General features: G+C 47.5%; 2 protein-coding genes across 11 annotated transcripts in view; one reads left to right on the top strand and one right to left on the bottom strand.

Annotated features, from left to right (window-relative positions):
- Positions 1 to 9,665: 9,665 nt before the first annotated feature.
- DTX3L (deltex E3 ubiquitin ligase 3L) lies at positions 9,666 to 17,944 on the bottom strand. The gene is made up of 5 exons (XM_090045943.1): positions 17,764 to 17,944; positions 17,064 to 17,296; positions 14,103 to 15,668; positions 12,934 to 13,151; positions 9,666 to 11,431 (listed from the first exon to the last, which is right to left on the bottom strand). Exons 1-5 carry the CDS (start codon positions 17,942 to 17,944, stop codon positions 11,362 to 11,364), a joined length of 2,268 nt encoding a protein of 755 aa, XP_089902069.1. The 3' UTR covers positions 9,666 to 11,361.
- PARP9 (poly(ADP-ribose) polymerase family member 9) overlaps positions 17,774 to 25,696 on the top strand; it is a 22,788-nt gene continuing 14,865 nt past the window's right edge. The window contains exons 1-5 of one of the 10 annotated variants that reach the window (XM_090045935.1): positions 18,052 to 18,070; positions 18,511 to 18,611; positions 20,689 to 20,776; positions 23,806 to 23,880; positions 24,707 to 24,732. In XM_090045935.1, the coding sequence (XP_089902061.1) occupies positions 18,569 to 18,611; positions 20,689 to 20,776; positions 23,806 to 23,880; positions 24,707 to 24,732 (232 nt within the window). In that variant the 5' untranslated portion in view covers positions 18,052 to 18,070; positions 18,511 to 18,568. Of the gene's footprint in view, positions 17,789 to 17,930; positions 18,071 to 18,170; positions 18,612 to 20,577; positions 20,777 to 23,805; positions 23,881 to 24,706; positions 24,733 to 25,696 lie in introns of those variants that run through there. The other 9 variants (XM_090045937.1, XM_090045939.1, XM_090045942.1 and 6 more) reach the window with 9 other exon arrangements.

Here is a 25,696-nt window from a genome sequence, read left to right as displayed (position 1 = left end):
GCTGTGTGGTGCGAAAAATAGACTGGTAAAAGTTTTAGCGGGTTTGTTGAGCTGGTCATCCGCGTCCCGTTGTTACGGGTTTGACGAAAGGAAACTGCTTGCTAGGAATACAAAGCCCGAGAGTAAGTTCTGTGTCCTTAAGGGCTTGCTGGTTGTTGAGGATTGTCAACGGGGGATGTGGGTACTAGAACCAATCCTCTCTCCCCTCTTCCTCTGGTCCCTTATTAGGGTGGCCATTCGCTCGGTTTTACAGAGGACAGGCTGGTTTTTTGGTCTTCTGTTCTGTATCAATATGAAACTAGATGCCTTTATGTCCTCTTTTTTTCACTGCTTGGCACTTCTCCACTCCTGCCACTAATACCACTGCCTGGCCTGCCGCTGACACTGCTGCAGCTGCCTGTAGGAGCTCCCCGCTTGCCACTGCCATGCCTGCGTCGCCACCACTGCCTGCGGCAGCTCGCCGTGCCCCTCCCCAGCTGTGGGAGGCATGCAGTGTTCAAGGTGGTGGGGACAGTTGCACTAAATAAATGTCTGTCCTCCATTTTTGAAGTACCTCGATGGCCACCCTACTGTCTGTTTGCAGAGCCCTTCCTGGGATCGTGGCCCCTCTGGCTGTCTAGTCTGTGCTCAGGAGGACCTGCTTCTCTTTTGGTAGTGGGGGGTTACCCAGGGGCTTTGATTTTCCTTCAGGGTCTCTGGGATCTCCCTCTTTCCTGCCTGAACTTCCATGTCGGAGTCTTCACTTTCCTCCTTTTCTGGGGCTCTTTCCCATTCCCCTTTTGGGGGTTTTGGGTTTTCCCTTCTCCCTCCTTTTCTGTCCTTTCCATTTCTTCAGCCAGTTTGTCCTCCCCATCCTGTTTTCCAAGTTCCTCAACTATCCTTCTCAAGGCTACCATACTTTCCTAAGTGTGGGTTTGTGTCTCCTTTTCAGAGAGGGTTTCCCCTTCTGCGTCCTCCCTTTCTTGGGGCTTTTCTGCCCCCTTGGTTGCAGTTGGGTTTTGGGGGGGGGTCACATTCTGGAGTCTCCCCCATTTTGCTCTTTCCCGACATAAGAGGGGCACCCTTTAAAGATGTGCCCCTCTTCCACACAGATTGCACTTCCATTCCTGCTCGTGCTCCTTGGCTTCATGCCCCTTTTCCTTGCATGTGGTACAGACTTTGTGCATTGTGCAATCAGGTAGCACTCGTCCCCACACTTCTTGCAGAACTTGGCTTGTCCCTGGTGGAAAATGAAACCCCTATGGAGCCTCAGGGAGATGGATGGGGGGAAATATATATATATATATATATTAATTTTCTGTATTCCCAGCCAAACTGGCCAAATCCATTCCAAATCCGTGAGTCAGTCCGGAAGCATAAGTGGCCCTGCTACTGGCAAACATCCTTTACCCCCATCTGGGGCTTCACATGTTCCCAAAACCTTTGGCGGGCGTCCTACGTGCAGGCCCAAGCCTGGAGGCTCGGGGTTCAGATGTCCCCGAGTTGTGCTCACCCTCAGCCATACGGCCCCAGGAGCTAGCTAGAGAGACTTTGAGAGACTCTTTGATTTTCCATTCTGGGAAAATTGACGGGGGCTTAAAAAGGGTTTGTTTTATCTGTCAGATGGGAGTTTTCCTAAGAAGATCAATGTGAATTAATGACCAAGTGGTGTGGAATTGCCTCTAATGGCTGAAGTAAAATGATAGGCTAAAAGCAGTACAAGGTCAAGCAGCAGCTCCTTATTGATCTCAGTTTGCACCAGATGAGAATGGGCAGCCAGAGGTTTAAGCACTACTGCCTTTCTAATTAAGAAGCTCCTTATATTTTTACCTCTTCTCAAAGTCACCTGCCTTGTAGTGCTGCAGCTCAATTTACACATGGATATTTGTTCATTTTAAATAGATTATCTGCAATTATCTGGCACTGTTCTTAATTTGATTATGGAAACCTGGATATGGGGCTTCTTATGCTCTGTAGGCAATTAGAGCTAGACAGGGTGCAGGACACAGGCAAATTTTAGGCTCCTAAGTCTTCCACTGTGATCTAGAGAAACTCTGCTCAGCACCACGTACCATCTGAAGGCACCTGACTACAGGTGTGCGTCACTGGCTGGCTGGCAAGTTCCACCAAGTGCCTGCTGTTTGGCTTCTGCGTGGGACTTTGCTCCTTATAAAATGCAGCTGCAGTTGTTTTCTTTCATTCCAAAATAGACCTGGAGGAGGAGGTGGGTTATTTCTGTTTTCCGTTAATGGCAGTGGAATGCAAAATGCAGAAGCAGTGACGGGAAGAGGGGCCAGGACAACAACTCTCCTGTCCTGAATGCCAGGCTCCCTTGCACACTCTTCTCGCTCCGTGGATCGTGCATTTCTTTCTGCAGACAAAACTACAGGTGGAGGAGTACGGAGTGGCTCTACCACTTTGCTATTAGCTTGGGGGGTTTTTGTGTCTTGTTTAAGGAAAATTTTTTGTGTCCTCGGCCAAATCAATTCCAAATCTGTGACTCATTCAAGAACCATATGTGGCGCTATGACTGGCAGACATGCTCTATCCCCACTTGGGGCTTCAGATGTTTTCAGATCATTTGGCAGGCAGCCCACATGCAGGTCCAAACCCAGAGACTTGGAGTTTGGATACCCCCCTGGTTTTGCTTGCCCTCAGCCATATGGCTGCAGGAGCAAGCTAGGGAGGAGTCTCCCAGTTCCATAAAGCAGGTGTAAAGCCAAGATCTTCCCAATGGAAATGAAAGTGTGAGGGTAACTATATATTGCCTCCACCTGGGTGTTTCCTTGGGAGGGAAAAATTATGGGTTTGATTTCATAGATTTCATAGACATTAGGGCTGGAAGGGACCTCGGGAGATCATCGAGTCCAGCCCCCTGCCCAAAGGGCAGGAAGTCAGCTGGGGTCATAGGATCCCAGCAAGATAAGCACCCAATTTACTCTTGAAGGTGTTCAATGTAGGTGCTTGAACCACCTCTGCTAGCACACTGTTCCAGACCTTGGGGGCTCGGACAGTAAAGAAATTCTTCCTTATGTCCAGCCTGAAATGGTCTTGCAGGAGTTTGTGACCGTTCGACCTCGTCATCCCTTGGGGCGCTCTGGTGAACAAACGTTCCCCCAGATCCTGGTGGTCACCCCTGATAAACTTATAGGTGGCCATCAGATCACCCCTGAGCCTGCGCTTTTCCAGGCTAAACAGTCCCGTGGCTCTCAGCCTGTCATCGTAAGATCTGTTTTCCTGACCTCTGATCATGCGCGTGGCTCTCCTCTGGACTCTCTCAAGCTTCTCCACATCCTTTTTGAATTGTGGAGCCCAAAACTGGACGCAGTACTCCAGCTGCGGCCTCACCAAGGCCGAGCACAAGGGGAGAATGACGTCCCGGGATTGCTTGATAAGCATCTATGGATGCACGCCAGCATTTTGGTCACTTTACTAGCCGCAGCATCGCATTGCAGGCTCATGTTCATCTTGTGGTCAATGATGACCCCCAAGTCTTTTTCTTCTGTAGTGCTAACCAAGGTAGCACTGCCGAGCCTATAAGGATGCTGCAGGTTTTTCCTCCCAAGGTGGAGAACCTCGCATTTTTCGGTGTTAAACACCATGAGGTTCTCATCTGCCCATTTGCTGAGCTTGCCCAGGTCAGCCTGGATCACCTGCCTATCTTCTGGCATGGATGCTTTGCCCCAAAGTTTGGTGTCATCGGCGAACTTGGCCAGTCCACTCCTGACTCCAATGTCCATATCATTAATGAAGATGTTGAACAGTATGGGTCCCAGGACAGAGCCTTGAGGGACCCCACTGGTCACAGGGCACCATGATGAGTGACTGCCATCAATCACAACCCTCTGGGCCCGACCACGAAGCCAATTTCCCAGCCAGCGGATCGTGGTGGAGCCAAGGCCACAACTGGGCAGTTTGGCCAAGAGGTGATCATGGGATACCAGATCAAAAGCTTTTTTGAAGTCAAGATATATGACATCAATCTCTTCTCCCTTGTCCAGGTGATAGGTCACCTGGTCATAGAAGGAAATGAGATTGGTCAAACAAGACCTACCCGCAACAAACCCGTGCTGGCTATCCCTTAGGATGTTAGCCTGGGCCAGTCCCTCAAGGATGGCCTCCTTAATAAACTTTTCTAGGATCTTCCCCAGGATAGAAGTCAGGCTAATGGGCCTGTAGTTAGCCGGATCCACTCTCCTCCCTTTCTTGAAGATCGGCACCACATTGGCCTTCTTCCAGTCTTCGGGCACTACACCAGAGCGCCAGGAGTTTTCAAAGACCCGTACCAGGGGCTGGGCTATGACGCTCGCCAGCTCCTTGAGTATCCTGGGGTGCAGGTTGTCAGGGCCAGCTGACTTGAAGGTATCCAGCTTCTCAAGGTGTTCCTTCACGAGGTCAGCATTGATGGAGGGTAGGGGATTCCCCTCACCCAGATTTCCCTGTCCCATAGCAGGCATGGGCATCCTGTGTGACTGATGAAAGACTGACGCAGAGTACCTATTTAATAGGTTGGCTTTTTCCTGGGCGTCAGTTGTCAGTTGCCCCATCTGGTTTAGCAGGGGTCCAACATTGCCCTTGCTTTTCCTCTGGCTCCCCACATACCTGAAAAAGGACTTTTTGTTGTCCTTGATGCCTGAAGCTAGTTGGAGTTCAGTTGCAGCCTTGGCTTTCCTGGTTTGGTCCCTGCAGGACTGGACCAGTGCGGAGTAATCCTCCTTGGAGGTGAATCCCGTCCTCCATCCTTTGTAGGCTTTCCTTTTTAGCCACAGTAGGTCCGCTAGGTCTCTGGAGAGCCAGGGGGGCTGCTGTGCCTTCTTGCTGCCTTTCCTCCGTGTTGGAATAGATTTAGCTTGTGCACTGAGGAGCGCTTCCTTGAGAAGCAACCACTCTTCTTGAACTCCCATCTCCCTGGGGTCATGGTCCCTGAGGGCCTGACCGACTAGCCTCTTGAGCTTGTCAAAGTCGGCTTTTCTGAAGTCAAGGACTTCTGTGTTGCTGACTGACTTGCCAGCTTTACGGCGGATGGTGAAGGTGATCAGCTCATGGTCGCTGTCACCCAACTTCCCATCGATCACTAGGTCCACTTCTCATCCCCAGATGGAGGGGACTGAATCTGGGTCTCCTGAGTCTTCCAGAGTGAGTCCAATAGGCATTAGCTGATAAAAGGTACAAGGCAATTGTTTTTAAAAAGAAATCTATAACAGTGCTCTGGAGAGGGGCAAGATATAAGCCACATCCTTGCCTTAGCATGCCATACTGGCTAGTTCTAGACGGCTCCCTACTAACCTACTTTGTGTCCTTTTGGATTGCCCGTCGTACACACCTACCCTTCATCCATCCTCAGCATCTTCCACTACTGACTTCTAGTCCCCTCCTCGTTTCCTCCCATCCCAGTCTTCCACAGCAGCTCCCTTGCCCCCAGCTCTGTGACTCAGTCACCTCCCATCTCATCTGCATTAGATTCAGGTGGTTTTCTCCCTATTACCAAGGTGTCAGCAGAATGAAGCACTATGAGAAAAGCAGACACAGGCTCCTTGATCTTATTCCTGTAGCCTATCTGGCAGCGTGAAGCATAAGGAAGTACTCTGCCCAGTGTGCGTGAGTGGCAGTTTTCCCCAAGCTCATAACTTGGCCATTTTGCACATATTTTCATGGGGATGGTAAAAGGCACATCCTTGATCCAGCAGCTTTCACCCTTCCGCATTTCAATTTTTTTTTTCTGCAGCATTTCAAAAAGCAGGTCACTGCTGGGTTTTTTTTGTTTTTTTTTTTAAGGAAAACTTGAGGTAATCAGTGATTTTTTTCCTTGCCTCATTCTCAGAAAGGGATAAACTGGTTTCCAAATAACTTGGAGGCAGGCACATAACAAAATGATAAGTAATTCAGTGATGCTACTACGCCCCTCCTATAATGTTAAATATTTGGGGATTGTTTTGAGGTATGTTAGGAACAAACTCTTGCTTTTGAAGTTGTTTTGCTGCTTTGGACTCTTAAAATCAAAATGATTAAATCATCTTGCTATTCCTGGCATTACAAAATGGGCCTCTGTGGTCTAAGAGTGTGTTTCATATTCACTGCATTAGGAGACATGGCCTTGATACTTCCTGTTTTTCAAGTTTTGTAGCAACCAGTTTTCATTTTTATTTCTCTGCTAAACTGAAGTAATAGGGCCTTTTGTTAAAGACCCATTGCTTCACTGAAATACAAAGAAAGAGAACAACTGCTACCATGACAGAAGTTGTACTGGTTCACGCTGCACTGTTGCTGTATATCCTGATAGCGTGAAGGAAGAGATGGAGCACAGCGGCTTGTGCTAACTGAGAAAAGAACGGCTCCCCATGTATTGTATAATCCTGAATTCTCTTCAAATCCAGCTTTCTGGGTGAAGAAGCCCACATGCAAAGAGCTCGTCACAAAACTCAGTTTGCTGCTTCAGTGCTACCTGCAGGGCAGATTACAGCAAGTCTAGGCTCATCTCTTAATCCATTCGGTTGGGGCTATACCCTGTCAAATCCAGTGGTTCTTGTGTCCTCCTCTGTATAAACTTCCCTGTGACACTAATGGAGAAAATTTGGTCTAATGGAAGGAAGACAGAAAATGTCTCTAAAACAGGTATGTCCCCTTTTATGGTAGAAGTTGGGGGAACTATCCCCCATCCCTTCTGTCCATCCCTGAGTGCAAGTTCCCCTATTGCCAGATCCAGGCTTGACTGTGGACTATGATACCCTTCTTCTAAAGAGTGCACAGCAGGGGTGAGTTTTGGCATACTGTCCAGGGCTGCAAGGGTAGCCCTGCCCCTTGACTGCCTTGGGACTGAGAGTTCCACTCCCTAGCCCCTGACCTTGGCCACCAGAAGTCCCTCCCCAATCCCAGAAATACTCCTTTTCAGAGGGAGGGTGCTGCCATTTTGAAGCCGGAAGAAAAATCATATTATATTAAAAAAAACCCCCAAAACCCAAACACCTGCTATAACTTATTTTAATTCTATTAAAAAAATTTTTTGTCCTGATTTATTTATGTGTTTGCATAGTGTATCTAGATATGATTGCTTCATAGTTTAAAATGCAGTCTTACTCTTGTATTTTATGTGTGGGGGTAGGGGGGTGTATGTGGGATGGTGGGGGAGAATAAGCGGGTGTGTGTGCAGTGTGTGTATGATGTGTGGGGTATATGGTTGGGGTAGGGGCTGCAGGAGGGTGTGGGTGTGTTTGGGGGTATGGTAGGGGGTATAGGGTTACCATATTTCCAGTATCAAAAAAGAGGACACCTGCAAGAGGGAGGGGGATGTGGAGGCGGGGTATATGGTTGGGGGAGGCAGTGATCTGCTTGTGTCCTGCCTCTGTCCCTTGCTCCTAAGCCCGTGCCCCCCAGCCCTGTGCTGCTCCTCACTCCAAACCCGCATGCCTCAGCCCCCTTGACCCTGCTGGTGCCCCTCACTCTCGGCCCGCAGTCCCCTGCTCCCCAGTCCTGCTGGTGACCTGCACTCTGGACTTGCAGCCCCTGCGCCCCCCTCCCCCCAGCCCGCGCACACACACACATTCACACTCACATGCACTGTGCGTCTCTTACCTGGGAGCAGCTTGCCGAAGCCTGTGTGCAGAGCATGTAACCCCTGACAGCCAATCACCTTTGCTGCTGCTCCCAGCCCCAAGTAGTCAAGCTGCTAGTGCCCAGCAAAAACCTGGCTATTTCCTTGCACGAGGACAGGGGGCCAAAAAAGAGGACATGTCCAGGAAACCCTGGGCATATGGTAACCCTAGGGATGTGGGAGTGTGTGTGGGGGCTGAGGGGGAGTGTGGGGGTTGTGATGGGTATGTGGGAGGCTGTAGGTGTGTGTGTGAAGTGGGGGGTCCTCAGAGTCACTGGAGTGTACCAGTCCATGGAGCTGCATGTGGTGGTAGTGAGTGGGGCCCCACAGCGTGCAGCTCCCTGTGCTCCCAGCCTAGTCCCCAGCCGCAGATGGTAACAGCGTGTGGGGCCAGCCCCACAGCACTCCCACCCAAGTCCTTCCTCCTCTCCAACAACTCACCAAAACTGCCTATGAGGCTTTGGGTTGGTGGTGAACAGTGTTCAGGAGCAGGACAGGTGTGATCCCCGCCTTGCCCTGTGGGGGTTGGGGGTGTGTGGCGGGGGCATGTGCACATGTGGGAGGGGCTGCCTGGGTACTGGCGAGAGGGGGTGGTAAGGGGAGAGAGATAGACAAGCCTACAGACTTCACTTCATAAATCTACCGGATTCAGAAAATCACAGACTAAATACAGGGGTAGAGCACACACCAACTGCAGAGGCTGACAAAGGGTTTTTAAACCCGAAAGCTTGCTAAAATTCCCGCCCCCACAACTATTTAAGTTGGCCTAATAAAGATATCAGATTCACCCAAAGAACCTTGTCTGGACTAAATATAAATATTGGATTTATGACCTGCCTGACATCCGAGAAACCCAGGTAACCTGTCTGCATTTTACCAGCTACATATTAGCACCAAGTCAATGTTCTCCCCCACCCCCATCTCACACCTATTGTCTCCCATTCCCTCTGATCCTCGCTGCTACATATTTGCATTTTCACAGACCTGCATTTTGGCTTCTATTCTACCCAGGAGAGCAGACAAAACACCAGACTCTCCCTATGCCTGAAGAAGCATGTTTGTGTCTGAAAGTTTGCAAAGATAAATTTTTCCAAAGATTTAGTTGGTCTAATAAAAGATATCACATCTACCCAGAGAACCTTGTCTGCCTGTGTCCTTAGACCAACATCTGATGCTCTATTCCAAAACCTTATTCAGGCTCGATTCATTCCTTGGTATCTGTAATCAATGTTCCGCTTACTTTAGTGTAACCAGTAACAAAAACAGTCACTGTTCTCCATGAATAACACCTGAATAGTAAAGACTAGCAGATATGAATAATCTTTGACTTTGAGAACACATATGGCTCAGCTCTTTCCAGATTTTGTGAGCTTTCGGCTGAGATAAAGCTCAGGTTGAACTGGAGGCTTACTAGTATCAAAGTGCGGTGCTAATCCACAAAAGTATTAAAGTCTATTACCCATTTGCAGCCAATGGAAGCAATTTGATTTTGGTGGTAATAACTTATAAGCTGGGGATATGTCACATGTAAAGCTCTTTCTGTTAAGAGGAACCTGCACCTAGAGCTGTTAATCATAACTGTGCGTTGGTGAAACTCAGCTCAGACTAGTCAACCAAAACTGTGTAGGCAGGATGGCTCTATTTTTCATCTACCTCGGCATTTAATTCTGAAAGGCTCCCAAGATATGTAGGGTGAGGCATGTCTCTCCTCTTCCCAGATCCTTGTCTTAAAAAACTAGGTTGGAGGGTATTTTCAGGACACCTACATAGCTTGCAGGGTTTTCTGGGCATGGGCATAAAACCTCATTTTGCTACATCTCGTAACCAATCCTTCCCTCCCTTGTCTGCTGTCATTTTTACTAAATTCATTAAAAGGTGTGTTTAATCCTACTGCTCAGATCTGTGACTCAGTCCCACTGACTTCATTCAATGGATTAAGAAGCCCTTGGACCAGAGACTCCTTTAGTGCTGTACAGCAAAGAGCACACCCCTGGCACTATACAAATCTTATGAACATTTTAAATGTACGTTAGCATCCTACACAGTAGAAGCCTACAAAATTAGATTATGTGGAACAATAAAAAGGACACCAGACAACTAAAGATGACAACATTTGTATTTTATAACAGTACAGCTAATTAACAATTACCAACTACTCTAAGTCAAAGCCACGTGTGTTATAATAGCAGTGAAAATTTAAGGTACATGTGATTCAATGTAAAACAGGGATGAGGAACCCAGGGCTTACACGCTACAGACAGCAGATGTGTGTGTTACAGGAGCCCCATGTGTTCTGTAAATGGAGAGGAGGCATCGGATGTCACTTCCAAAAGCCAGGTTAGCTCTTCCCTGGCCCTGCAGCTGCCACCAAATTCGGGGCTTTGGATTCTTGCTCACCACTCAAAACTAATGGTTGTGGGCTAGGGAAGGGTTATCCTGGCTTGGGGTGGGGGCACTTCCCCAACTTGTCGCCAGCCTGCCAAAAAGGTTGGACACCACTGGTGTAGAACATCAACAGGTACATGTCTAATAGAATCAAAGCTATGTCAGCCAAGAATCCGTTACCTACATACTAGCAGATATGCTGTAATTACCAGCAAAAGAAAACAGAAATTTAAATGGCTTAAAATGCATTATCTTTAGGCTTTTAAACATAATCAAAGACTCGGAGCTATGTCTAATTTGGAAATGTGGTGGGCACCTGGGGTCCTAATGCTTTCAGCTGGAGTTTTTGGCACTTAACACACCTGAAAACTGTGAAACAGTCTCCAAAATCATATCACACATTAGCACTTTCCATGTTGGATACACTTCACTAATGCAAAAAAACCCCCCACAACACTTCCTGTCCTTATAATACTTTCATGCAGCTTTCCTGGAGTGAGGAAGAAAGGGGACGAACTGCATGTGATAGATGTTGGTTACTTCTGTTTAAAAAGTTTTCTCTGAAGGTATGTTGATTCCAGGGGGATGGATGTCTTATAAGGAGCTGAAGAGAGCACATATCTGGGTGAATTAATGGATTTTTTTTCCACAATATGGGGCCATACTAAAAGAATGGAAAAAATTAAGTGCAGGATTTTTGGCAAAATGACAGAAACTGCGTGGGTAGGTGGGGTGAGGGTGTTAAATTTGAAGTGTTTAATTTGATTTAACAGGAAACATTTCTGTTTTGGGATATTTAAAACTTTGTTTTTAATATAGGTAATTTTAAAATGAAAAGTGCAGTTTTGGAATGAAAATTTAAATGAAATGTTTCATTTTGGTATCAGAACAAAGTGGCATTTTCAACTTCTTTTTTCCCCCCCATACAAAACTATTCACTGAATTCAACCCAACTTTGTAAACAATTTCAGCCCCTGATATTCCATTTTTCTGTACATTTACTTTCAATCCAAAGGATTTTGTTCACTTCTCCATCTGATCTTGCTTTACTATTTTTTCCTCGAACAACACATACTGAGATTGCTAGCACAGGTCCTGAGAGTGCAAGCCTTTTACTCGTGTGAGTTACTTTACTCACAAGTGTAGTCCTGGAGGAAAGAATTATTCAAGCAAACCAATGGTTTATAGGATAAGGCATATATAAGGGAACCAAAGCACATCACTATCCTTATGCCTATTGCAACTGTAAAACCAAATCCTGTCATGTGTAAGAACAGTAGAATGACTGTCTTAGGCAAGGTGGAGGGGAAGCACTGGAATTTTATACTTGCTTTTGTAATCATCTTGCTCAACTAAATTCTATACATGTCAATGACTATAACTGAAGCATACTCGGCTGTTATGTTTCTCTATTCAATTCCTTTTGCTTTCAGTTCTTCCCGAACACGTTTCAGATAATTTGGATCAGGGTACCCAAACCTAAGGGAAAAAAAGAGAATGAGTATTTCGGCTATTTGCATACTAAAACAGCAGCTGGCAACAGCCCAACATCTTCCCCACACATCTCCTAAAGCATGTACATACCTTAATCCAGGGATATCTAACTTGCACTGCTTTGTGGTCTGAATTTGGATGCAGTTGTGGTAGTGGGACAAGTGGTGATGGCAGGGCAAGCAGCAGCAGCAAGGCAAACGGTGAGGGTGGCCATACTGGAGGAGTGGGCAATTATTTAAGGCAATGGGCCACTTAAAGAGCTGTGGTGAGCTGTCCAGGTGTCTCAGAGTGGGAGTCTGAACCCACCCATAGCTGTGGCAAGCCACCATCTATCTCCGCACCCAGGAACCTAACCTGGAAGCTTCTGGCCACATTTGGGCAGATGTGGACTCAGCCAGTAGCTGCCAGGTCTGGACTCAGAAGGTGGTGGGGTGCAGCAGGGCATGCTACAGCTGCGGGTACATTCATGCTTCCACTTCTGCGCTGCTGGCAGCCCCCACCCAGAGACAGAGAGAAACCAAGTGCGCTCACCATGCAGGAAGCAGCTCCAGCTGCCTGGCACCAAGCAGCTGCCGGAACTGGAGCTGCTGCCCACCCACAGGCCAGATCCATTTACTTGGCAGGTGCCCACCTGCATGCTGGATCCAATCAGTTGGTGAGCTGGATCTGGCCCACAGGCTGTATTTTGCCCACTTCTGCCATAGGGGTTACCGTAGTTGTTGCTTGCCTCCTGCCATCGGTACGGGTCACAAGCTGGGCTGTATGCCTGGATTTCAGTGGCAAACATCAACCTTGTTTGCTCCATTTCCCAGCTCCATGGGCCACGTGACACAACCACATCAACAGAATGTTATACAGTAGTTTTCACTCTGTACCCATAGCACATGCTGCACCCTGGGTCAAGATGTCAGTTCTTGGGGGGAAAAGCATGATGGGATTGAGACAAGCTCTATATAATCTTGGCTACTCTCATACCTGCCTATTCTGAGCGGGGGGGGCAACAGATCATAGCTAAGTATGCCAAAAAGCATACTTGGATGCTTTTTGGCACTTTGAATAGCTAATAGGCAAATGGCTTGATGCATGACAGATGGTACCATGAATGGTCCAAACACAATTGAAGGATATGACATAGTATTGCATTTGATGGACTAATTTCTTGTTGCAAGAAGGCCTATGCTCCCTGTTCAAACTAGCTCTTTGACATGAGTATGTCTAAGCACACAATTCTTGGAAGATGGGAGTTTGCAGTAGTTGTGTAACTACCAATGCACTAAAACAAGGTTTGTGCACAAGTACTTTGTACCAATGTAAATGGCAACACAAGGTGCAAAGATGGGGACAGTGAGCGTAAAGATCTGTTCAGGTGTGTGACCGGTATGCACTGGGGCTAACAATGTCGAAATGTTGAGGTGCATGCAAGGCTGAAAGCAGACAGTCTAGCACCCCTGTTGCATAGCAAAACTGCTTAAAAATAAAATACTCACTGTTGTGGTCCCCCATGTGTCTGTGTCTTGTGGTGAATGTCATTCCAGGTGACAACATCATCTATACCAGAAGTACGTGACTGACCCACTGTGAAGATCAACTTTTGATTAAAAGCCTTCTTAAGCAGCTCCTGAATTTCTCTTCCTTCCGTGTTGTCAGGTAGGTATGCTGTTCGACTAGTCCCGTGATATGGTTTCCCTGGGTTTGGATGATCCTTCTGTTTTGTAAAAAATACAGTAAAAGATGAGTGTGACTTATGGTAGAAATGTGTGACAAAAATTAATCTTACATCTCAGCTCCTCCAACTCCTTCATTCTCTTCAAAATCTCAGTGTACCAAATTTTTTATTTTGTTCCTCAGCTATCATGGTTTCTCTCTCCCATCCATTGCTGTTTCTATATACTGTGTTCCTGCTATCCTGATCTCTCTTCCTTTCATCCTTTGTTTTTCCCATTCACACCATCTTTTTGTATGGTATTGACACTACTATTTTTATTGCAGCAGTAAGTAAGGATCCTAGTCAGGACTCACTGTGTCAAGAACTTATCAATGCACTGATGGGATGAGATGAAGGTGAGGGCTTCAGCTAAGGGGCCATCTCCATTACATACAAACACATACCAAAGAGATGGTCCCTTTCTTGAAGCCTTTCATCCCCCCAGTGCACTGATATTCCTTTCTTTCATCTTCCTGCAATCCAGTACAAGGCCCAAGAATCTCCTCTCACAGCATCTTTACACCTTATTTTTCTATTGATTTTGACTGGGTTAGTTTGGATTCTTTCACACACGTGAAAGGGAAGGTCAGGCATACAGGTGAGGCCTACCACTTGGCTGTATCTTTTACTCCTGATTAGTTAATATTTGATTTTTGTAGGGTTTTCCTTCTAGCCCCGATTAAACATTTGATTGCATATTCATAGCACTGTCTAAAGAAATAGAGTGTGATTTGATTTGATAATTCCTTAAAAACCTAAACTTTGTAGTACTTGAACCTAACAGAGTACCTGAGCCTAAAAAAATTATTGGATTAAATACCTACTAGGTTAAAAAAAAATAGAGTCTTTCTAGGATGTAAAAATAAATGGATGAACAATATTGAATTCACATTACAGTTCCATTTTTTTTTAAATTGAGAAACATCATACATCACCTTCAAATATACTTACGGATTGAATTCCATTTGGGATATGATAGTTGATCACAAGGGTATTACATTTAGGATAACCAGGAAGTGAAAAATATCTAGTGGTGAAAGACATTGATCCATCTGGTTGATTGCCTTTTGCACATCCATAGAAAGTATTACAGACAGGACAGGCTGGCTTATACTGCATTGACTTATCAATGCATACTTTGCAAAACTCATGCTTGCACTTTGGCAGTGTTACTTTTTCACTGATTTTATCCATGCAAATAGCACAGCTCTCCTGGGCTTGCTCTTCTCCTTCTGCCTTTGGTCTAGATTGCTCTTCGGAAAGGAATTTATCCACTTTTCCTCTATCAGTTTCCTGAGATACTCCTGCTGTCTCTGTAAAGTTGGCCCCGTGAAACTGTTGGGCGCCATGGGCTGTTCCAGTTTTAATTTGAGCTGTTTCAGTTTTCATTTGGGTCGAGTTCTCCAGCCAGCTGGATATGCACTTTTCAGCAACAAACACTGAATCCATTAAACCAGTTAAAAGGAGCTTGTCTTCCTTTCTCCTGATTATTACATACGAGTTTTCTAATAGCAGGTGATCAAGGTAATAATCCAGTTCTTGTTGCTGAACAGCTGGATGTTTCAATGGGAGGGTTTTCTGAATGATCTTTGATGAAATAACCTGAAATGCAGTGATGAAGCTTTCGTATGCATGTGAAGACATATCGGAATCCTTGTTCTTAGGCTTAAATATAATGCGCAATTTCTGGCTAGCTAGACAGGGCTTTTTTTCTATTGTAGTATCGAAATTTACTGTTATCTCTTCAATTTCTTTATTTAACATAGTTTCTGCCAATTTAAATTCAGTAGCATCAACTTCAATTCCATTTTTATGGGTGTAATATCCAGCTCCTATTCTCATATTTCTTTCAACTGGGCTGTTCATGTTTTTCTCTTCTAGAAATGTTTTTGCCACTTTGATCTCATTTGCTGGACCCCGGAGTATTACTGTATTCCCTTGCTTTTTGGCAAGAAGACCCCTAAACTTGGTGTGTACTTTCTGGACTGCTTCATCCAACTCAGAACTATTTGCAAACGCCACTTTCTCTTGTTTCAAATCTCTTACTGCTTTCTGAAAAGCATTGATAAAAGACTGTTTAGCATTTTCTGCCAACACAGGACTCCCAGCACATAGGAAGTACACTGAAACGAGCCCGCTGTCTTGTTCCTGGCTTTTTATCTCTACATTGAAATGTTGCTGTAATTCTTCTATTTGTTCCTGGCAGACATGGCTAAAGTATTCATAGAGCGCTGACTGCACTTCAATACTGTTCGCTCCATCCACACCATTCTTATCTTCCAACTCCTTTGTTCCTTCAGCATGTAAAAAATCAGTACGTTGGTCAGTCTTTACAAGGAGCTGATTAAAGCGGTGATACACTTTTTCAATATCTGCATAGGTTCCTGTCACTTTCTCAATCCCATGGTCACTAGGATTTTTTTCTGGTTTTAAGCCTGGGCACATACTGATCACTTCCTCCCTTTGCTGCTTAGTGAACAGGTGGGTATTCAAGGTGGCAGACACATGGAGAAAAATCTGAAAGTGAAAAAAAATAAAGAGACATCAGCAGCAAAGTTCTTAAAACTCTCAGCTTGCTTTACAAATACTTTATTTTAAAAAAGCTTTCTATTCCAGTGGTCAGTGATTTTCTTTGGCAGCAGGCCAGAACAACCCAGCCTAGGCCCCAGGCACTATGACCTGGCTGGCGCTGCCATTTCTCCCTGCTGTGCATCTATGGCATGACACGGAAAGTACCTGCCTGTGCAGTTTGGGCAAAGCCTCCCGGCTCCAGACCAAATCCAGTGGCTCCGTGGGCCATAACTTGCCAGCCCCTGGTTTGATACTGTTTCTAAGTGGTCCAAATGACTGTGTTCTTTCTACAAATAAATATTCCTGCATATCATCTTCTATTAATACATGTATACTGCTACTGAAGTGTGCATGCTTATGAGACTCTGTTCAGAATGCAGCTAGTGCCAAATCTTCTATGCGCTCACGTGAGATGGACAGTGGCAATATAAAGAAAACTCCTGCTTCTTTCTTAAATTGAAATCAAGCAGATGTTAACACGACATACAAAATATCTTATGATATACTTTGGAGTCTTTGTCTGATGGCATTCCTTAGAAAGCCTCTAATAAACAAACCTTAGGACTAAGACATATGACCCGTTAACAGTGGCATAATTTAAATCAGTTTTTATACCAGTGCCAGTTAAATCAGGACGTAGAGTGGACAGGCAACCAGTCATCCCAAGGTTTGCTCCCTGCCTATGTGCTATTATAACACTGCCTAACTAGGTGGCATGGGAGCTGCTAATAGTTTAGTTGCACTGAATAAATATCTACCCCAGGTTAAAAGTGCAGGCCCACAACACCTCAGTGGTGCAACTTGCACTGGTGTATTTCTGTAGTTTTTTTTTTTCTGGGGTAAATCTTAATTTTCCTAAACTACACTTGTGTAGGACTAAGCCACCCCCACCCTTTCATTACACAAATATAAAGGCAGGTTAGACTGCTGTGTAAACGTGTCGCATGCCCAGGCCTTCAATCGCTCAACAGCAAGCCAGACCCAGGATCAGAGCGCACAAACTGGGTCTGAAAAACAGAATGAGTTTCTAGATTTCAGGGGGCCTGGGCATGCCACAAACACAAAAGAGATGGAAATCTTTACTCCTCAGCCATCCCCTCCCTGCCTAAATCACCCCACTATTCTCCTGGTTTCTGTGCTAATCGGAGAAATGGATGACTGCCCACATTCGTTGAGTATGAAGTTTACAAATTCAACACACAATAACCATTTCCAGCTTTTCAATTTTCGCTAGAAGGTGAAACAAGCTCTTTTCCCCTAACTGGTTTACGGAAGCTTAGCCATAGCTGTGTTACTTAGCAGACTTTGGAGAACCATTGTTTCATACGTCTTTGGACATACCTTATCGGTAAAAGCGCTAGATGAACTGTCGTTACGTTCTTCACCCAGGTGCTGGCTAGCAGTACTCTTCTGAGGCTGCAAGAAGCCCGAAGCAGCAGATGACCCTGAGGACAGTGGTGTTGACTGGCTTTCCCCAGGATCCGCTGCATCTGACTGTGGCTCGACTGAGATCTGCACATTTCTCTTGTCCAGCTGTATCTCGTAATGTCTACGCGATTTTACCCGTTCCCTTGCTAGAACCATTTGGGAACAAATAGGGGGAAAACATTAGGAATGGTGTAGCACATTGATGAACCCCAACTAGCCAGCAAGGCCGTGGTGCCTGGGGCGCATCCTCCCCCAACATGCAAGATGTACCAAACCCCAGAGTTTTCCAGCCTGTTGTAAGAGGTGCCGGAGAGTCTACCAGGGTGAAGGAGGCCAGAAACCAGCCCCTGTAACTGCAAGGGGGTTAAATAAAGGGGGCAGCGTCCGGACAAGGCAGGCTTGAGGGCCCTGTTCCTCACTCTCAGATTTAGAGGCCTCCAGCTCCCCCTTACAAATAACATGGGACACCCCGAGAGGGCCAAGTCGCGGAGGCCACCCCGAAAGAGCGCCACGACGCACCCCAAACGCCACGCGCGACGAGGGGGACACCCGGAGGCGGGTTTTGGCGGGAAGCAAGGGGGCGCGGGGTGCCCAGGAGAGGGCGCGGCCTCACCCAGCGGGCAGACGAAGCGCACGAGGTAGGTGCCGGGCGCGGGGCCGCGCCGCAAGCTGCACTCGCCGCCGCCCGAGCGCTGAGGCGACTGGAAGTGCAGCAGCAGTTTGCGCTCCAGGCGCTCGCTCGACGGCGCCGACACCCGCACGCGGAGCGCGGCCGGGTCCGGCGCTGCCGCCATGGCCGGGCCGAGCTGCGGCAGGCAGGCAGGCAGGGCGGGGAAGGGAAGGAGGAGCCGCCGCGGCAGCTTTCGCTTTCGTTTTCGTTTCCCCGCGGCTGCAGCGGCCCCGCCCGGAGCCCAGCGCAGGTAGCCGCGGTCGGGGGCAGGGCCGCGGGCTTCCCGCCAGCAGTGCCCAGGCCGCGGGGGCAGCGGGGACACTTTAGGGGCGGGGGTGGGGAGGTGCTGCTTCCCTCCCAGCTGTTCAACTGGAGGTGAAGCCCGACAAAACGGGCAGGGGGGCAGGAGGGAGACAGTCCGCCAGAGCCCGGGGCAGGGGGGTCGCCGGCCCTCCAGAATGGGATGTGCAGGTCTCCCTCGCCCGCCACGGCGCTGGGTAGCGGTTTTCCGTGGCCAGAGGTGGCCCCCACCCCTACCCGTGGGGTGGCCATCATAGAGGGCAGGCCGGTTGTCCTCTGTCGATATGAAACCCTTTATGTCGCCTCGATGTCCTCAATTTTTCAAGTGAAAGGTATTTTTTCCAAGAGAAAAATACAGGGCGTAAAGGCGTCCGGGTTTTGTGTCAATAGAGGCAGAGTGGCAGAAAACCAGGGTGTCCTAGCATACCCCCGATAACCTAAGTGCCCCATGGGGTATGCCTACGCCCCGTTGACCACCACGTGCATTAAAGGTAAGTAAAAATGATTTGTATACACTATACTGTACAGTATTCAAGTCCCTAACCCCATTTTCCCCCTTAAGCCGTTAGTTTTACCATTCGTGGTTTTGCCAACCATGGGAACTTTCCGGAGTCAAACTCCTGTGGTTGGTGAGGGAGGCCTGTAAATCCTCAGGAGGCTGCTGAGAGTCACCCAGGAGATAAATGATAGGGCACTTATTAAGATAACTGGTAAATCTGATTGATATAGTATTCCAGTGGGTTTTTGAAATGTAGTAGCAATGTGCTTTTGCCTTGACGTCAAGTCTACGCACTGTATCTGTAAGTGATCTCTGCCAGCATGCGGGCACGTTCGCGGTGTGCATCGCAGGCATGCTGGTGTTGTGGAAACCTGGAATAGACTCAGTGTTGGCAAGCTGAGGCTCGTGGGAGGAGGTTGGACAGCGCTGGGCAGGGGTGATCCGGGTCCAGCCATGCTGTGCTCTGTTGTGGGGATCGCCCAGGCTTCTGGGTCTTGCGGTTCCCCTTCCTGCTTCTGCCACATGGGTCAGGGTGTTTTTCAGCCTCACTCAGAGGCATCGGGTGTTGGATGTGCCAAGGCTGGGGGCTTTGACTGGGCTGTGCCCATGCTGCTGCTGGGACCAAAGCTGGAGGTTCCTGGCTAGAGGGTCTTGCCCCTCCATGGACAGATTTGGGGTCAGAAAAGGATTTTACTCCTTGGTCAGATTGATACAGCCTTGGGGCAGGAGATGTGGCCCTCTCCCTGGGATCTCTTCAGTATATATTGACAACATTTCATAGAAGCAGGACACTGGCTGCTGGGGTCCCCTCCTTTACCTGTGGCAGGTTCAGGTTTTAGGTCTGTGTTGTGCCAGAGTCGGCAGTAGTCTTACGTAGAGTTTAGATCGTGGATTGTATAAAATGGTTTGGAGGAGGCAGGGGTTGGATTAGATGTGAGCTCTGGAGCTCTCTTCCAGGTCTGCTTCTATGATTCCCCTGATTTCTTCCCCAGGGGTCTGCTTAGACTCCGATCCCACAGTGACCTGCAGAGAGGCAGATCCCAGCCCGGCTGTAAGGTTCAAGGACGGGTAGCGGGCTCTGCCAGCTCAGAGGTCCCTGCAAGGCTTGGGTTTGGATGTGTCTGGGTGTATTGCTCAAAATGGCTGCTGCTGCCATTAAATAATTCAAATGAAGGTGGATGTATTTATCTCAGTGCACGTGGGACTCGACTCTGCTCTTCATAGGCCAGCGGATCAGTAACACTGTGCTTTGTATTTCCACAAGAGCGGCTGGGATCTGGCCCTCAAATGTAGCTACACACTGGATGATCTCTGTGGTGTGAGGATGTGTTGTTCACTTCTAGCATAAATTCAAAATCACTCCACCGAGGAGTCTGCCGAACCAAGACTTGTTTACCTGCGAGGAGAGTTGGCATTGCGCTTGATCCATCTTGTCTGTGGGGGTCTGTTGTCAATGGCACTGTCACCGTTCTTGAGCCACAGCATTTGATTTAGAGCCGTCCAAAAGATCAGATCTTGATTTCATCTAATCTAGACATTGGAGTCCTTTGTAGCTCTTGGATATGGATCAAAACATCTCCACAGCCTGAGGTGTTGATACAAACCTATCTAAATTGAAAAAAAACCTGCCTTCAGAACATGGACATGTGAAATAACTGATAATGCTAAAGATGGATTTCAGGTCCAAAACCACAATCCTGTACCCCTCGTGAAGCCCTGGGCTGCCTGTCATGTGGCCCTCGATGGCTTGCCAAAACTCAGTAAGTGGCCCTCTGCCCAACATAATTGCCCATCCCTGGTATACCCAAATGGGCATTATTGTAGTTTAACTCAGATCCCCATGGATGTAGCAGTATGGGCTTCTCTGTGATTTTTACAAGCCCATCCAGAAGTGTAGGTGTTTACTCAGTTTTGAAAGCTGCATATGACCCTTGCTTTGCTTAACTCTCTTCCTGCAGCAGAGAGGTAAAGCCACCCCTGGACATGAACCCAAGTCATTCTGGAGAATTTATCTCTGGTTCCTTGACTGCATACAGCTTTTTACCAAAATACCATCTTCTGTCTGACAGAGAAGCAGTGTACTGAGTCATCAGAGAACAGCTACTGGTGCCAGAAACTCGAGTCCAAATCTGTGACCAACTCACTGGTTCATTTCAGGCAAGTGGCTGGGACCAGCATTTGCAAAATGGGCTGCTTTCCACAGAGTGTGCTTCCCCTCGGACGGAGGGACTGAGGTTGAATGTCTAAAAGGAGACACTGAGCTGGCCAAAACTCGTGGTGACCCCATGATAATCAGCCTGGGGCATTCCAGGATAGTTAAGAAAAGTCTGCTGCAGTTAGACCCCGGGTAGGGGCCTACTCAAATCATGATTTTGTAGATTTAGCAGAAATTGCAAAATTGGGTGATCTCTGCAATTGAGTGATCAGGAGGCGGTGGTGCTGGTGGTGGTGGTAGGTGGGGAGCTCCCGTGGGCAGCCGTGGTGCTGTTGGCAGCAGGGGTGGGGGGCGGTAAGTGTTGACCAGCGATCAGCAACCACCCGTTGATGCCACCGACAGTGTCAGTGATGGCCAGTGGTGATCATGAACCGCCTACAGATGCTGTCAGCGGTGTTAGCAGCAAGGGAGGGGGCAGTGAGCGGCTGCAGAGGCCACCAGCAGTGTTGGCGGTGCCTTTCCGCAGGGGATGCACGTGCATGCATGTGCACCCCCTATGCGTCACATCACCAATGATTTGAGTGACAATTGGTTGAGAGATGTGATTGACTGGTGGCCTGATATGATCAGCATAAAACCTGTGTGAGTTGTGACCTCGGTGTGAGATTGGACTTTGTGCGCATCTGAGATTGTATGACATGGGGATGCGGGAGAGAGACAGTGTGTGCAAGGGTGAGCACGATTGGGATCTTGGGTGTTGCTAATTGTGTGTGTGTGGGACAAGGTCTATGTGAGCTACAAACCTACTTACCTGTGGGATTGTGCTGTATAAGAACACACCTGTGTGGTCCACCTGTTCTGCTGCATAAGAGGAAGGGTAAAGTATCACCCATCCTTTGTGATTGAGGTGCTTAGTACCCAGCGTGGTGGGGTAAGGCATAAAATCCTCCAAGAGTGGTGTTGTTGCCATCTTCTCTGTAAATACTGTATATACTAGCTGGCTTTGTGATTCTGCTTGCTATTGTTATTGTTGATGTTGTGGAACTTATTTAATACACTTTGATTAACTTTACTGTACACTTCAATTAACTTCTCCAGTACCTGGAAAAAAATCCAAAAGCAGGCTGGCAGGGTAAAAGAGGCCTAATAACCCTCTGTGTTGGTTAATCTAAAGACCCTGTGAGTCTGCTCCCTTCAGGGTAATCTGTTCCAGTGCTTTACCACCCTCCTCGTGAAAAGGTTTTTCCTGATATCTAACCTAAACTTCCCTTGCTGCAACTTGAGCCCTTTGCTCCTTGTCCTGTCATCTGCCACTACTGAGAACAGTCCAGCTCCATCCTCTTTTGAACCCCCCCTGCAGGGAGTTGAAGGCTGCTATTAAATCCCCTCTTAGTCTTATGTTCTCCAGGCTAAATAAGCCCAGTTCCCTCAGCTTCTCCTCATAAGTCACATACCCCAGAGCCTCAACTATTCATTGCCCTCCTTGGGACTCTCCAAGTTGTCCACATCCTTTCTGTAGCGAGGGACCCAAAACTGAACACAGGACTCCAGATGTGGCCTCACCAATGGTGAGTAGAGGGGCATGATCACTTCCCTTGTTCTGTTGGCAACATTCCTACCAATGCAGCCCAGTATCCTGTTAGCCTTCTTGACACCAAAGGCACACTGCTGGCTCATATCCATCTTATTGTCCACTGTAACCCCCAGGTCCTTTTCTGCAGAGCTGCTGCCCAGCCAGTCAGCCCCCAGCCTGTCCCGGTGCAGGGGATTGTTCCAGCCTGAGTGCAGGACTTTGCACTTGTCCTTGTTGAACTTCACGAGATTCCTTTTGGTCCAATCCTCCAATTTGTCTAGGTCACTCTGAATCCTAGCCCTGACCTCCAGTGCATCTACTACACCCCCAGCTTGGTGTCATCTGTGAACTTGGTGAGGGCATACTCTATGCCATCTTCCAGGTTGTTGATAAAGACATTGAACAAAACTGGCCTCAGGACCAAGCCCTGGGGCACTCCACTTGATACCACCTGCCAGCCATTGATTACTACCCTCTGAAATTGATGATTCAGCTGGTTTTCTATCTACCTTAGACCCATTCATCCAACCTGTACTTTCTTAGCTTGCTGGCAAGAATGTTGTGGGAGATGGTATTAAAAGCTAAAGTCACATCACTTTACACATCTCATATCACATTTACTGCTCTCCCTGAATCCACAGAGCCAGTCATCATAGAAGACAGTAGTGTTGACCAGGCGTGACTTGCCCCTGGTGAATCCATGCTGACTTTTCCTAATTACCTTCTTCTCCTCCAGGTGGTTAAAAATGATCCTTTGAGGACCTGCACCATGATTTTTTCAGGGGAGGCTGACTGGTCTGTAGTTCTTCCTCTCTTAAAGATGGGGACTAAATTTGCCCTTTTCCAATCATCCCCTAATTGCCACGAGTTTTCAGAGGTAATGGCCAACAGCTCTGCAGTCCCATCAGCCAACTTGCTCAGCACCCTCAGGTGCATCGCATCTGGCCCCATGGATGGATCCAGCTTTTCTAAACAGTCCCTAACCTGTTCTTTCATCACTATTGGCTACTCACCTTCTCCCCAAACTGTGCTGCCAGATGCAGTAGTCTGAGAGGTGCCCTTGCCTGTGAAGACTGAGGGAAGAAAGGCATTGTATACTTCAGCCTTTTCCTTATCATCTGTCACTAGGTTGCCTTCCCGCATTCAGTAAGGGACCTGCATTTTTCCTGATCCTCCTTGTTGCTGATTTACTGGTAGAAACCCTTCTTGTTACCTTTCATGTCCCTTGCTAGCTGCACTTTGGCCTTTCTGATTTCATCCCTGCGAGCCTGAGCAATACCCTTCTCCTCCTCCCTAGTCATATATCTAAGTTTCCACTTCTTGTAAACTTCCTTTTTGTGTTTTAACTCACTGAAGAGCTCCCTGCCAAGTCAAGCTGGACTTCCGCCATAATTGCTTATTGTTCTGCAAATCGGGATGGTTTGTTCCTGTGCCCTCAGTGACGTTTCTCTAAAATAGGTTTCTCCAGCTCTCCTGGACTCCTCTCTTCACCTCAGACTGGTCTCCCAGGGGATCCTCCCATCCGTTCCCTGGGTGAGTTGAAATCTGCTTTGGTAACGTCCAGAGTCGGACATTGGACCACTTACTGATTTGCTCTGAAAAAAACCAGCAGCTTCATAGCTAATAGGTGGCAACATATAACTTGGTTAGATAATAAGGAAAATAAACTAGATATTCCCATAGACATGTGCCTTCAAAAAGGAGGAGGGCAATTTAATGGCCAAATGTGGCTTAGACATATATTGGGGGTAAGGAGGGACAGACTGAGTACGCATGAATCATCCATCAAAAAGATTTATAACTTCCCCATAACCTTTCTGGATAGGTCAGGATATAACTATTATTCCTGTTACTGTTATTCTTATGTGAACAGATTTTCATGAGGAAGGGAAAAATATCAACTGCCGAATATCAAATCTTTGCTTTACAGCGTGGCAGCCCAAGGGCGCTGTAATGAACAGGCTGCCAGAACCTGTTAAACTTTAACTTTTTTTTTCCTAGCTCATTCTGAGAAATGGCAGAGGTTGAGGTTTAGCCCCCCGAGCCCAATCCCAATGTGCAGGGCCTGATCTGACCCACGAACCTGCCCTGCGCCATTCAGAACAGTGAGCATCACTATTAGAAGCAACTGAAAGTACAGTCTTGTAAGACGAGGTGCTGCCAGTCACGCTGACAATACATCTGTATTTATATAAGAGAAGAGGTAGTTATCTGCATTAGTCTGAAGTCTGACGGAAGCCGGGGTAGACGTACCTGATAGACTGACTGAATCAGATATGCGTAAGCTGTCTCTTTGTACAAGTAATGTGTTACATAATCACATTGCCCTTTTTTTCTTCCCTTTTATATTGTTATGCAGTCTTATAACTCGGGAAGACGACTCAGGTAAGTTGTTTTTCCGCTTTATAACAAACTAGAAATTACCATACTTACTCAGTTAGAAAATGAGGTTTCTCCCCTTTAACATGGGGGGAAAAGCGCCTTGCCTTACAATAGAGTATGAAGTGGCAGGTGTGGGGGGCAAGCAACTGTTTCGGGTCTGGCTCTAGCTCCAGCTCTGGTTCCAACCCAAAGCTGGATCACGGCGCATGTGCTCCAGCCCAGCCCTGTAGCAGCCGTGCCAGCTTTGTGCTGCTGCTATGGGGCTGGTCTGGAGCCATGCGCAGTGCCCCAGTCTGCAGCAGAGATGGAACCAACTGACATGGAGCAAAGGCGAACGTAGGGAGGGGCAGGTAGAGATTTGGTGGGGCTTGGGGACCCAAGGCTGGGAGGGGGGTAGAAGTGGCATGGAGGGGACAGGGGAAGGGGCTTAGGTACCTGAGGCTGCAGGGGTAGGCATAATGAGGGCAGGGGGACATATGCCAGGGAGCACACTGCCTGCCCCACCACTTCCCACACTGCCTGTCCCCCACTGCTCCCTCCATGGGCTGCCCCTTTACTCTCTCTCCACTGCTTGACCTGCTACCTGCCCTTCCCCACTGTCTGTTCCCCCATCTGCCCCATTGCTGCCCCCATCACCTGCAGTAGTGTGGGTGGCTAGAATTTAAGATGATCCTCTAATAATTAGATTCCATACATGGAAAGTAGTAATACATTTATAAATTTTCCTTTAACAGAATTTACTTATTAGGGGGTCATGTTACATGCAGGGTCATGTTGTATTCAGGTAAATACAGTACTAACTTGTTCCACTGGAACTGAAAATTCACTTAAAAATAAAACAAGTACATCTGAAGGCATACAAGTAGCTAAACTGAAAGCAAACCAGCATTTGTGAGTTAGATACAGATATCAGTTTTATGTAGCTTCCACTTATAGCTAGCCACTTTAAAAGTACAGTATAGTCATG

Source organism: Crocodylus siamensis, chromosome 4 (genome assembly GCF_052110815.1).
Source record: "Crocodylus siamensis isolate JL-2025a chromosome 4, ASM5211081v1, whole genome shotgun sequence".
Taxonomy (NCBI): Eukaryota; Metazoa; Chordata; order Crocodylia; family Crocodylidae; genus Crocodylus; species Crocodylus siamensis.
This window is presented reverse-complemented; position numbering and strand designations above follow the sequence as displayed.

Excerpts from the sequence above, each read along its gene's own strand:
- DTX3L (XM_090045943.1), bottom strand. The coding sequence starts at position 17,944 with ATGGCGGCAGCGCCGGACCCGGCCGCGCTCCGCGTGCGGGTGTCGGCG. Across the intron at positions 13,152-14,102 it reads TCCCAAATGGAATTCAATCC|AAGGATCATCCAAACCCAGG; the intron begins GTAAGTATATTT and ends TTTACAAAACAG. Across the intron at positions 11,432-12,933 it reads ACACATGGGGGACCACAACA|GTTTGGGTACCCTGATCCAA; the intron begins GTGAGTATTTTA and ends TTTTTCCCTTAG.